Source organism: Silurus aristotelis (assembly GCF_946808225.1).
Source record: "Silurus aristotelis genome assembly, chromosome: 12".
Lineage (NCBI taxonomy): Eukaryota > Metazoa > Chordata > Actinopteri > Siluriformes > Siluridae > Silurus > Silurus aristotelis.
This window is the reverse complement of record NC_139585.1, coordinates 4,518,306-4,530,667: the sequence shown is the minus strand read 5'-3', so window position 1 is coordinate 4,530,667 and position 12,362 is coordinate 4,518,306. Positions and strand designations below refer to the sequence as shown.

The window sequence follows — 12,362 nt, the reverse complement described above, 5'->3', positions numbered from 1 at the left end:
TAGTGATCCATATGAACTTCTCATACTGAAGCCAAAAAGTGTGATGAAGCTGCTGATCAGTTCGACAAACCCGAATGAGGGTCAAAAAAGTCACCAATATACTTTAAAATGGTAAGAAACTATAAAGGAGGTGAATATTAATTATATTTTGAGCAATAAACAGGTTTTTAAACAATTATTCCAACAAAAAGACAAAAATGACCAAAAAAAAAAAGATTACAATGACCCATTATGTACCATAAAAACAGTACTGTACTTTTTTGTTACATTTTTTATACTGTACTTCTTGTACGTTTATTTTTTTTTTCCTGAAGCATGTATAATAAATGTTAAGATTCAATTCTATTTTCATTATTCCTAGACCATCAATGTAAATCCTTTCATGAACATAATTTGCAAAAAATCTTTTTTTTAATCACCATTATTAATACTCTGAATGACCCTTTTCCCTAATTAAGAAGCAGAACAAATCATCTGAATCCTTTTCTCCTCGTTAAGCAGCATTAGTACTTATCTGATCTTTGATCCTGAATAGAAAGCAGTAATAAATGATTCTCATAGTTGAATAAGAAGCAGTAGCAATACTCTGAAGGATTCTCGTTCTTAATACAAATGTCCATAAGCTGTGCTCCTCCTCTCTTTTTCAACAAGTAGTAGTATTAATACTATAAGTGACATCATTCTCACTTATTGGAGCGTTGCTACTTTTCATCCGAGTGATTTTTCTTCCGTCTTTCTTAATAAAAACTGGTAATAATGCTGTTAAAGCGGTATAATCATCCTCGTCCTCAATAAAACATCATGGTCCCTGGGTAGTATTGAGATTTTGAAGTAACACATATCCGCTGTGATTCCTCGAAAAGACGCCATATTGAAACGGTGAGTTGTAATGTCAGTTTCTCTCCATTTTTTTTAGAAGAGGAGCATTAATACTTAATGGGTGTCTCTCCCCCTTAATAAGAAGCATTATTAATATGTTAGATAAATATTTTCTTCAATAAGAGCAGAATTTTCCTCAGTAAGAGCAGCTCTTTTCCATGTTCTCAGAGTTGTTATTAACATGTCAGTACAAATAATTTGCTTTTTAGTATGCACTTCTTTGCTCTTGATCAGTTTTTGAGATCTCTTGGTCTTAAGTTTCACTTTTAAGCAGATGACACCCAGATATACATTTATACAAAACCTAGCGAAAATGCAGCCATTGGTTTTCTTAAACACTGCATTTCTGAGATGAAAATATGGATGTCTGCGAATTTCCTCTGTCTAAATAGTAATGATAGAGATAATGCTTCACACCATCAAACTAATAAAGCTGGTTTTCAAACTTTAAAAACTTCGAATTTTTTTTATCTTAGAAACATTGCAAGACTGCGCCCCATGTTATATTTTTTCACGCACCAATTACTGTAATGCTTTGCATGTTGGTGGTTCAAAACCTACAAAAAACAAATTACAGGTTGTCCAAAATTCAGATGCTACGATTTTGACTAAGACCAGGTCTGGTGAGCACATTTCTCCATTTTTGGAGTCATTGCATTGCCTCCCCATTAGATTCTGGATTGATTTTTAAATTCTTACGCTGATCTATAAGGCCTTACATGGTATACAACTCATTATTTGACACAGCTTTTTACTGCCTACACTCCAAGGCGTGATCTACATTCCTCTGATTCATCCATTCCTCCGGTCTTTCAGTTGTTCCCCTACCTGTTTCGCTCTATGGGTGATCAGTTTTGTTCCTTATAGGCACCAAAGCTGTGGAATTTTCTCCCCACTGAGATTAAACAGGCCAAGTCTTTTACTGTTTTTAAAACTGCTTTTAAAGTTTACTTTTTCAGGATAGCTTCGGTGATCTTTTCATTTTGTGATGTATTCTGTGATGTTTATATACCCATTTTATTTTTCTTCTTCTTATGTAAATTATCAATATTATTATAACCATTATTTATGTTTATAATTTTATTTTTATCTTTTTTTATTTCTGCATTGAAATGTTACTTTTAAAGGCACTAAATAAAAGAAAGATTATTATTATTATTATTATTATTATTATGATTATTATTATTATTATTATAAATACTCTGAGCGATCTTTCCTCAATAAGATGCCATATTGAAACACTGATTTGTTGTCTTGTTCAGCAATTTGAATTTAATAAATATTGGAAGTACTCTGAGCTAATCTTTTTCCTTAATACATAGCAGGATTTTTTTCCCCTGAGTGCTTATCTTCCTCAATAAGAAGTATTATTAATAATCTCAAATAGAGGTTGAGCGATCCATCGGTTATGCCAATTAATCTGCACGGACAGTTTTTCCGGGTTGCATTATACAGTATGAGGCCACCCTCTGGAGGTGAATCACTGATGCTGTTAACTGTTGTTAATTTAAATTGTCTTTTTTTGTGCATTTTGGATGCAACTGAAATTTATTTGGATTAATTTTTAATTTATTATTATTTTTTGCTTTAAATGCATGCCTTTTTTTCTCAATATTTCTTTTATTTTCATATTTATTTTATTTAACAACAAACTATCGGTTAATTAATTGGTTATCAAACCTAGTTACCAATATCAGTAAAATACACTATCGATCAACCACTTTTTTTAACATTCTGTTCTTTTCAAAGTGTGATGACTTTGCTACACAGCTTCCCCAAGTTCCAAAGTCGAAGCAGAACAAAAGGTTGTAAGTAGATCGGTGACTGAGTGGGGGATCATCAGAGCCACATGTGGGCCACAGTCTAGTTCAGGATATCAACCAGAGGATGAACAGGAGTTAGCAGGGGCATTTCACAAGTTGCACATGTGAGGTCATGGTCACATGACGACTTTGAAACTCTACTAGTTCTCCACTTAGTGAGAGAATCATGGGTAGATACATAAGCTTCTGATTGATGGTATATTTTGGACCAAGAAGAACCTTGCTGTGATTTGGGTGGTTGCTGCCAACATCGAACTCCGAGCAAAAAAAACTAAAGGCAACTTAGATTTTGTATAATGTCTTTGAGAGGCAGCTTTTATGATTCAACCTCATAGTCTGCTATCAACATCATTACGAATGATTCAAAATCTACATTTTTCATCACAACCATAAAAAAAACCTTCATTAAATGAATCACACAGATGTGTGTCTATATAAAGACTATATCAAATGTATCTAAATACCAAGCTGTGTAAAATCAACCCGACAAATTCATCAGTTAAACCCTAAAATATCCAGCAAATAATATACCCACGTATTCAGTTCATTTAACCCGAGAATGCAGAGAATTTAAAAAAGGGTACGAATCATTACCTGGAACGAAGCTTCCTTGTACGACCTCTTTGTATGCCCACCATCCCTCGTGAATTTTCGGCGGACCAGGTTGAGCTGTAAAGAAAAAGAACATGGAATCAGAATAAATGTGTTTTTTTTCCCCCCAGCAATTCATGCTAGTTTCCCTACATCCCTGGGTCATACACAAAAGAAAATCACACAGAAAGTCAGCGTGGAATCAAACCCCTGACATTTTGTGCGGCATACGTATTTAAAGGTGTTCTTGTACTACGGGCTGAGGAATAAAGGAAATGATTACAGTAGGGATGTAGTTTATAATTGAGGTGGCTGGGTAGAAATCCCACCCCTGAAGCAGGTTACGACCTGGAATTACAGGGCAAGGTCTGGGCAGATATTGCATTCCTACACCTAAACTTCTTTTGTCCATACAGTGGAACTCAGATACATGGCTTAAATGCAGGGCTAGAGGTGGCATGGCACCCTTTTAATGGAACTGGAGGTGGGATAATCCTTGTCGCGAGGACAGGAAGTAATGCCGAAGAGCAGTTATATTTTGTAAAAGCGAGGATGGAGACGGGTGGACAGTTCTGTTTGAGCTGGGGGAAAAAAAAATATTGGCCAACTAGATAAAAGTAGAAAACATTTAAAAAATAAATTGTGGTTTAGTACCGGACAACATATTGAAATACTGCTTGCTTTCTTTTCATGTTCAGTAAGAAGCAGTATTCTGGGTCAATCTTACATTTATGCTATTTAGAGCAGACACTCAGGGATTTGAACCCATGACCTTCCATTCAGAAGTCCAACGGCTTATCCATTGAGCTACCACTTCCACAATAAGGTCCATTTTCCTCAATAAGGGCAGTATTAATACTCAACGATTCTCTTCCTCAACAATATCTCGTATTAACACAGAGGAGTTGTCGTCTTGTTTACTGAGAAGCAGTACGAGGTGGGATCAAAAAGTTTTAGGACTATCTCTGTTTACAAGAAAGTAATTTATCTATGTTTACACACTATCATCTTCAAAATAGTCCCCTTGTACAGCAATACAGAGCTCCCAGTGTTCCTGCCACTTCTGGAATGTGTCCTGAAAGTCTACTTTTTACAACACGTCAAGCACCTTCTGCAATTCACTCTGGATCTCCGCAATGGTGTCAAAACGGCGACCTCTCTTCCTCTCATGATTTCTCATCGTCTTCCAGTGATGTTCTTCTACTGTTTAAGAGCCCGTGCCACTAAAACACCTTGAACAACTCATTGCCCTAAACTTCGAATCACGTCAAACGTTTCCGTGGCAGATTTGCCCAGTTTCACACAGAATTTCACGTTTGCTCCTTGTTCTAACCTGCAGTCCATGATGAAGTCGCAGACGTGGTAACACACATGGTCCCTATGCACACAGGATGTCGTCTTTTGGCACACTGACTTATAAAGGTCTGTGCTCCCTGTGACATGAGTGCCATGTGTTGGCAAACTAGCCCCAAAACGTTTTGATACCATCATGTATTAATACTCTTTGGGGTTTTCTTCTCAATAAGACCCCATATTGAAACAGAGTTGTTGTGTTTTCAGTCGAAAGCCATATTAATACTTTGAGAAAATGTTCCCCCTGTAAAAAAAAAATTAAGATTTATTCTCTGGACGATGCTTTCCTCAGTAAGTAGCATAATTATTGCTCCAATGGAATATTTTCCCCAATTAGAAAAGCATAAATACCCGAGTGGATCCTCTTTTTCCACATGTAGCAGTAGTAATACTCTTCTGACTCTCGACGCAGAGAAAATAAAAAAGCAGACGTGGTAATTAATATTGCTATTAAATATGACATGGTCATAACTCGTAAGACACGGGAAATACAGTTTCAAATGGACTTCACGAAAGCAAAAGCTCAAACGGTAAAACAAGATTTGCAATTGCATTTGGATTATGTCACAATTTATGCGTCCACATGTATTAATATATGCCCTAAACTTTTAATAATTGTAAAGTGATCATTTGTGACCAATATTTCATATGTAGATTGATTTCTCCTCACTAAACAGTTTCTCGAGCATGCTCTATCAGCACCGCTGATGCTACGTGAATATGGCGTATCACAACACTACCGAGGCCGAGGTGTAGAATACAGATTAACATTGCAGAGGTAGAGCTGCATCTTACTGGAGACAGAACCAAAAAATGACTGTCTGGTTTTATTTAATCTTTTTCCATTTTTGCTGTACAAAGGCCTGTTTGTGAAATGGCCATGCGCTAGAAGTCAGAAGGCACTTAAGTACATTGATGGCTGCTTCATATGTATCTTTAATGAAAAGTACCATGGCTAGGCATTAAGAATCGCATTAGCCTCAGTTATGGAGATGCAAATCACTAATATACAGTATATATATATATATATATATATATATATATATATATATATATATATATATATATATATATATATATATATATATATATAATAAATAGCACTGTGTCAAATCAATAGTGACATCTGTATCACGACTAAAAGAATATATCTATTAAACCGAATGAAGGTTATATCCTGGATGTCTCAGCTATTCTGTAAAAAAGGAAGACTAAGCAGAGCGCATGTTGAGAGAGGCAATCACAATTCATCAGCTCGGGGTCTCCAGAGGCACACAGGCCTAAATAATGCAGAAGCGTTTTAGAGACAGGGAGAAAGAGAGAGACGAGGATGAGAAAAAGATATTAAGCTATCTCTCGTTGTGGGGAAACAAAGCCCACATACCTGCGCTTTAAAGTCACGATCATTAGCAGAGTTGACTGAGAGATTTCCTCTCCGCTCGCTCTCACCGTCAGTGTGTGATGGTTTGTGACAGCACCAGACAGCCGGCGTGAGGCATTTTGTTCAACAACGTTTACACAAAAGAATTTGACGTGTATCGCATATCTGCTTTTACAGATTTTTTTATTTTATTTTGTATTTTTTTATGTTCAGTCAGACACCAGAGGACACAACACATGCCAAATGCAAAACAGCTAGCGTGCTAGTAATATGCTGCATAGTCTAGCTAAGCCTGTAAAATTGTTAACAATGTGGTGACGCTAGCTAGCTAGGTAGAATTTTATTCTCACCGGGCTATTTTTTTAAATAAATAAAACACACAGCTTCTCAAGTTCCTAAGAAATTATAGAACAAAGTCCTGAAGACTTTTCTGTTGTGGAAAACAGAAAAAAAAAACAGCAAAGCCAGAGCATTGTACGTCTAACAAAGTGCTGATATTGGAGGCTCCTTTCAATTACATGCTAAATACAATTCTGAACCACTGATGTAGCATAAAATTACACAGCCACCAACTAGCTAGTAAGCTAGTTAATTTTTTTAATGTTGGAAATGGAATTAAATTGATCAAAATTTGATTGGAATTCATGGTCTTAGCTTGACTTAGCTAACACTGCTAAACAATGCTACAAAAACTTTCTTTCGTTGTAACAAAGCATTGACACTCAAAACTTTTTCTATACATGCTAAATATGCACATCTATTTATTTGATGCATTATAATAAAAAACACTAAAACTACTGGCATTAACTTCCACTATCTAGCTAGTAAGCTAGTCAATGTTTGAAATGTTGGAATGTATGGGAATTAAATTGACTGAAGCACTTTGAAAGCCTTAGCTTGGCTTAGCTAATGTTGCTAAATGCAAAAATGATATGTGGTTGTAACAAAGTGCTGACACTGGAGACTCCTTCCATACATGCTAAATCAAATCAAACACCTGCCAACTAGCTAGTAGGCTAGTTAAAATCTGACTGGATTTAAATTTAATTGGAATATGTTTGATTAGTTTAGCTTAGCTAATGTTGCTAAACAATTCTACAACATTATCTGTGGTTTTAACAAAGCACTGACACTTAAGACTCCTCCCATACATGCTAAATACACATATGTATTTAATTTAATGTATTAGAATAAAAAGAAAATCTGAAACATTGCTTTGGCATAAAATCAAACAACCACCAATTAGCTAGTAAGATAGTAGGCTAGTTAAAGGGTGGCAGGAATTGGTTGAAAATGTATTTAAATTCATGGGATTTAGTTTGCTAAACAATGCTACACCATTTTCTCTGATGGAACAAATACAATAAAAATTGCCATGCCATAACATCAATTCTTCACAAACTAATTAGTTAACCAGCAAGCAGTAAATGTTCAGTGAAATTGAATTGCTAAAATGTTGTGCTCTTAGCTTAGCTTTGCTAATGTTGCTACTCTTTAGTATGTACATAAAACCTGATTAAAAGCATTAATCCTTTTCTCAAAGATTGTTGAGATACTGGTATTAAGGCCTTAACATGTTTATTTCTGTATTTATTTCATATTTATGTATTTGTGAATTTCAGAGTTGTATAACTCTGAAGTTCCTACGAGATATAACACGCCAAAGAGTCATATTTCATTATGGCTCTGCTAAGTCCAGCCGGGTTTTCTATCGTTTGCTTTAAATTCATGCAGTGAAGTATCCAGTTCGACTCCAGGAAGCACGAGACACCCTGCACAGCTGGCGTTGCTAACCCGGACATAATGCACATCTCTTTTGCCTCGAGCACAAAACTGACAACGTCTGATTAGCATACAGCAAGGAAAAGGAGAAAGAAAAATCTTGAGCAGGCGTCAGGAATGTTCTGCTGAATTTCATCCAGCCGAGCCGGGAAGACAGGAGAGAATCTAATCAAATTACCTCACGTTTGGCCAAAAACACATTCCTGTGTTTTTATTAGCCATCGCTAATATACAATACATGAACAAAAATTTGTGGACATAAGATTTATTAAATTTTTTTACATTCCATTCCACATTTAGTGCCCATTTCCCGTTATGAATAACCGCCACTCTTTTGGAGCGTCACTGCTCCCTCACTAGATTTTGGAGCATTCTTGTGGAGATTTGTGTAAGATTGAGGTGAGGTGAGGAGGCCTGGGGTGCAGAGTTCACATTCATTCATGTTCAATAGGGTTGAGATTTAGAGCTCTATATTGGGAGATCTTCCACTCAAACCATGTAAAGTATATCTTCATGCAGCTGGCTTTGTGCACAGGGGTATTGTCATGCTAGAACAGGGTTGGGTCTCGTAGTTCAAGTGAAGGAGATTTTTTATTTTTTTTTTCCACATCCAAAGACAATTGTATGCCTCCAACTTTGTGGTAACAGTTTGGAGAAGAACTTATGGCTGGAAAAGTCAGGCATCCCAATACTTTTGTTCATAGAGTGAAGTACATATTAACATTAACGTATTTCTTACTGAACACGTAGCAAGATTTTCGTTGTGCTTATTCACATGACATTTATTCACCTTCCTTGTTAGCAATTTAGCTACATAACATGATCAATAAGCTGCTTTGATGTTGGTCATCTAATGTGTTCTCACGCTAACAATTAAAGTTTGCTTGTTCGATAACAATTTAGCTACTGAGTTATACAATACACTTGAACAGATTTAGCGTTAGATAACTCTGGTTTACACAGTCATTTAGCTAATTTAACTAGCTTTCTCTTTAACTTAAGCGTCTGGTTTGGCCTAAATAGAATAAGAAAAAGCTAAACTAGCTTAACTAGCTAGGTATGTTAAACAAATTATAACTGGTTGTATCTGAATTCCTGGTTTACATTCGATTTGTTGATTTGCTAACAATTTGGTGACTGGAATACACAGAAATATAAGTATCTGGCAAACAGGCTTGCTAGCAAATTAGCTTCATTGAAAGATACAATGGTGGTTAGACAATAACGATTGCACAGTGCGAACAGCTAGCATGATTTCCCCCATGATAAGCTACTAAGCTACTTCACACTGTAACCAAGCCAATGCAAGAACACATTTAAAAAATGCTAATATTGCAATAGACAAGTGAATGTGAATAAATGCTAAATAATTCCTGACTGCGTTAAGAAAATTAACCGGACGTCCACTCGGATCACGTTTCCGACCAGGTCCTAGCACTAAATTCCCCCCGAAGAGGCAGTTATGTGGTAAATAAACACATCGGACGAGATTTAATTGTCAGAGGTGGTTATTAGTATTCATTAACGTGGCACTGCATTGCCATGGATCATCCGGGCTGCGGGCAAAAAATCTCCACAAACGCTGCACATAAATGAAACTTGACCTTGCCGACAGCTGTGCTTGCTGACTTATGAGATAATTATCTTTTAGCCGGGCCTGTTTGTGTCACCGCATTATGGATGCAGCTGCAGCGCTGTGATGTTTCAGACACGTTTCCCGCAGGACTCTTTCAATCAGCTCGAAATATCCCGAACGGCCGGCGCACCGGTCGGAACTGCCGATCGTCCACGAGCACGAGTCGCTCTTTATTTAACGTTGTATAGCTGTAACGTTTACGAGGCTAGCAGCGGGATTGTCTGAACGAGATTAGATTTATCTAATTAGCGACCGTGCATGTGGGGGTGTGAGTAGAGGGTGTCTTACCTACAAATATGTTTACAATATAATCTGATTTATTACCTCAATCCAATGTTTTTGTATCCTAAGTGTCCCCGTTGAGTTACCGGATCGGATTCGTTTTCCGTGGATTTGAAATAATGAATATTTACACACACTTGTAACAGCACAACTAAGACGCTTGCAACATTTCTGGACGGTTGAATTAATTCCCTTTTCATTGTGCTTAATATTTACAACAACAACATGCAACGTCTTGCCCTTTTATGCTGCATAGGGTTTTTTTGTTGTTGTTTTGTATGCATCAATGTCTTATTCCAATTCGAATAAAGTGTAGGTGGCACAAACTTTTGCACACAGCCTAATCTAATCTTGTACACATTGGACAAAAGATTGTGGACACGTGACCATGAGATTGACCTTTTATTTTAACCATCTCATTTCACACTTTTTTTTGCATTTGCGAACCTCCCCTCTTCTGGAAAGATGTTCCACTAGATTTTTTTTGGATATTTTTGGGATTTCATTTAGCCACAAGGGTGCAGGGTAAAGTCAGGAGGTGAGGTGAGGTGAGTTGAGGCGAGGTGAGGCGAGGTGAGGTGAGGTGCAGTCAGCATGATTTCTCGGGTGCCAGATAACCTGATTAGTTCAGCCATTCTCTTTGTTTTCATGTGAAGTTTTGACAGAATGGTTAAGCCCATGGGTTACTGATCAGAAGATCAGGAGTTTAAGCCCCAGAACCAACAAGTTGACACTGGCTCTTCAGCAAGGCCCTTAACCTATCTGGTTCAGTAGGTAATATATCATAGATGACTCTATGCTTTGATCCAAACTTCCTAAGAACTTACAGCATATGGACAAAAGTTTGTGGAAACCTGACCATAAGATTGGCATGTGCTTCCTTTTGATTATCCCATTCTACATTTATTCCATGTTAGCCATTATAATACCCTTCACTCTTGAGATGTTCCAGTAGAACTTGGAGCTTGTTTGTGGAGGTTTGTGCTCATTCAGCCACAAGGGATTTAGTAAAGTCTGGTACTTATGTAAACGACGTGAGGAGATCTGGGTTGAGTTTGGTGTTGCATTTCATCCCAAAGGTGGTCAGTAGGGTTGAGGTCAGAGCTCCATAGCAGGAGATCTTCCACTCCAAACCCATGTAAAGCACATCTTTATGGAGCTGGCTTCGTGCACAGGGGCAGTGTCATGCGGGAACAGGTTTGGGTCTCCTAGTCCAAGTGAAGGGAAAATTGCATTCTATCGCATCCTAAGGCATTGTATACAATTGTGTACCTCAAACTTTGTGGGAAGAGCTACATATAGCTGGAAAAGTGAGGTGTCCAGACACTTTTGTTCATATAATCTATTATCATGATGAATGGAATTGAATACGGCATTTTAGATTTTGTTTGTCTTCTTTTCTACAGTAATCACCCGCACAGGAAACACGTGTGATTTATGCTAGCAAAGAAAGCATTAGCCTATTTAATACTAAAGCAAAAAGCATCCATTATATCTCCAATATAAACTGTCAGAGCGGAATAGCAGGAAGTAGGACATGAACGTCTCGATCGCCAAACACATTCTAATTTAAGCTGCCTTCAGATTATATAATACAGAAAAAAATGACACAATTCATCTCTAACACAAACCATGGTGCAGTTTATATCTCACACACACTATTCTTTCTGTATCCACACTGCATGAACCACACACACACACACACACACACACACACACACACACACACACACACACACACACACACACACACTCACTTACTTACTTAAACCCTTATACATCTGCATGGGATTAGGAGATTAGTCGACTAGGTTGCGTGAAACCCGGCATAAGTAGGCAGGATGTCCCCGATGTATTTATTGTAAAACCCTTCTCTTTTTTTTTTTTTTTTTGTTTGAACACAATTTACACAAAAAAATAGGAATAGATAAATAAACAAACATAAATAAATGATTAAAACAAAAACCTAAATTAATTCACTAAAATCATGCAATTACCTTTTCAAAATAAAAGAAACAAATAAATGTACATACTTTTTGGTTGCATAAATAAACGAACAAACGGGGTGATTTAATGGATAAATTTTTTCATAGAATTCATTTTTCCATCCATCCATCCATCCATCCATCCATCCATCCATCCATCCATCCATCTATCCATCCATTCATTCATTTATTCATTCATATCAAACTGCACATTTGAAAGTTTGAATCCCCCCCTCGCCCCCCAATAAACAAACAAACAAACAAATTATTAAGATATATACTTTTTGGTTACACAAACAAATGAATGAATGAATGACTGAATGAATAAATGAATGAATGAATGAATGAATGAAAATAAGGCAGTTGCCCCCCAAAAGAAAGAAATATGGAAACAAACAAATAAATAAACAAATAAATAAATAGGTTAAAAATGTTTTGGTTACATAAATGAATGAATGCATGAATGAATTAACTCATTAATTTTATTTTTACTGAGTAAAATAGGGCAGTTGTCCCCCAAAACAAACAAACAAACAAACAAACAAACAAATACATAAATAGGTTGCATATGTTTTGGTTACATGAAATGAACAAATGGACTAATAAATTAATTTGTTCAATTATTCATTCATTTATTTATTCGTTTTAAA

The 12,362-nt window shown here is 36.5% G+C and overlaps 1 protein-coding gene across 1 annotated transcript in view; it reads right to left on the bottom strand.

Moving 5' to 3' along the window:
* Window positions 1-12,362, bottom strand: part of ca10a (carbonic anhydrase Xa) — a 252,823-nt gene that overhangs the window by 221,832 nt on the left and 18,629 nt on the right. The window contains exon 2 of the mRNA XM_083556626.1: window positions 3,297-3,371. Within this exon, the coding sequence (XP_083412752.1) occupies window positions 3,297-3,371 (75 nt within the window). The remainder of the gene's footprint in view (window positions 1-3,296; window positions 3,372-12,362) is intronic.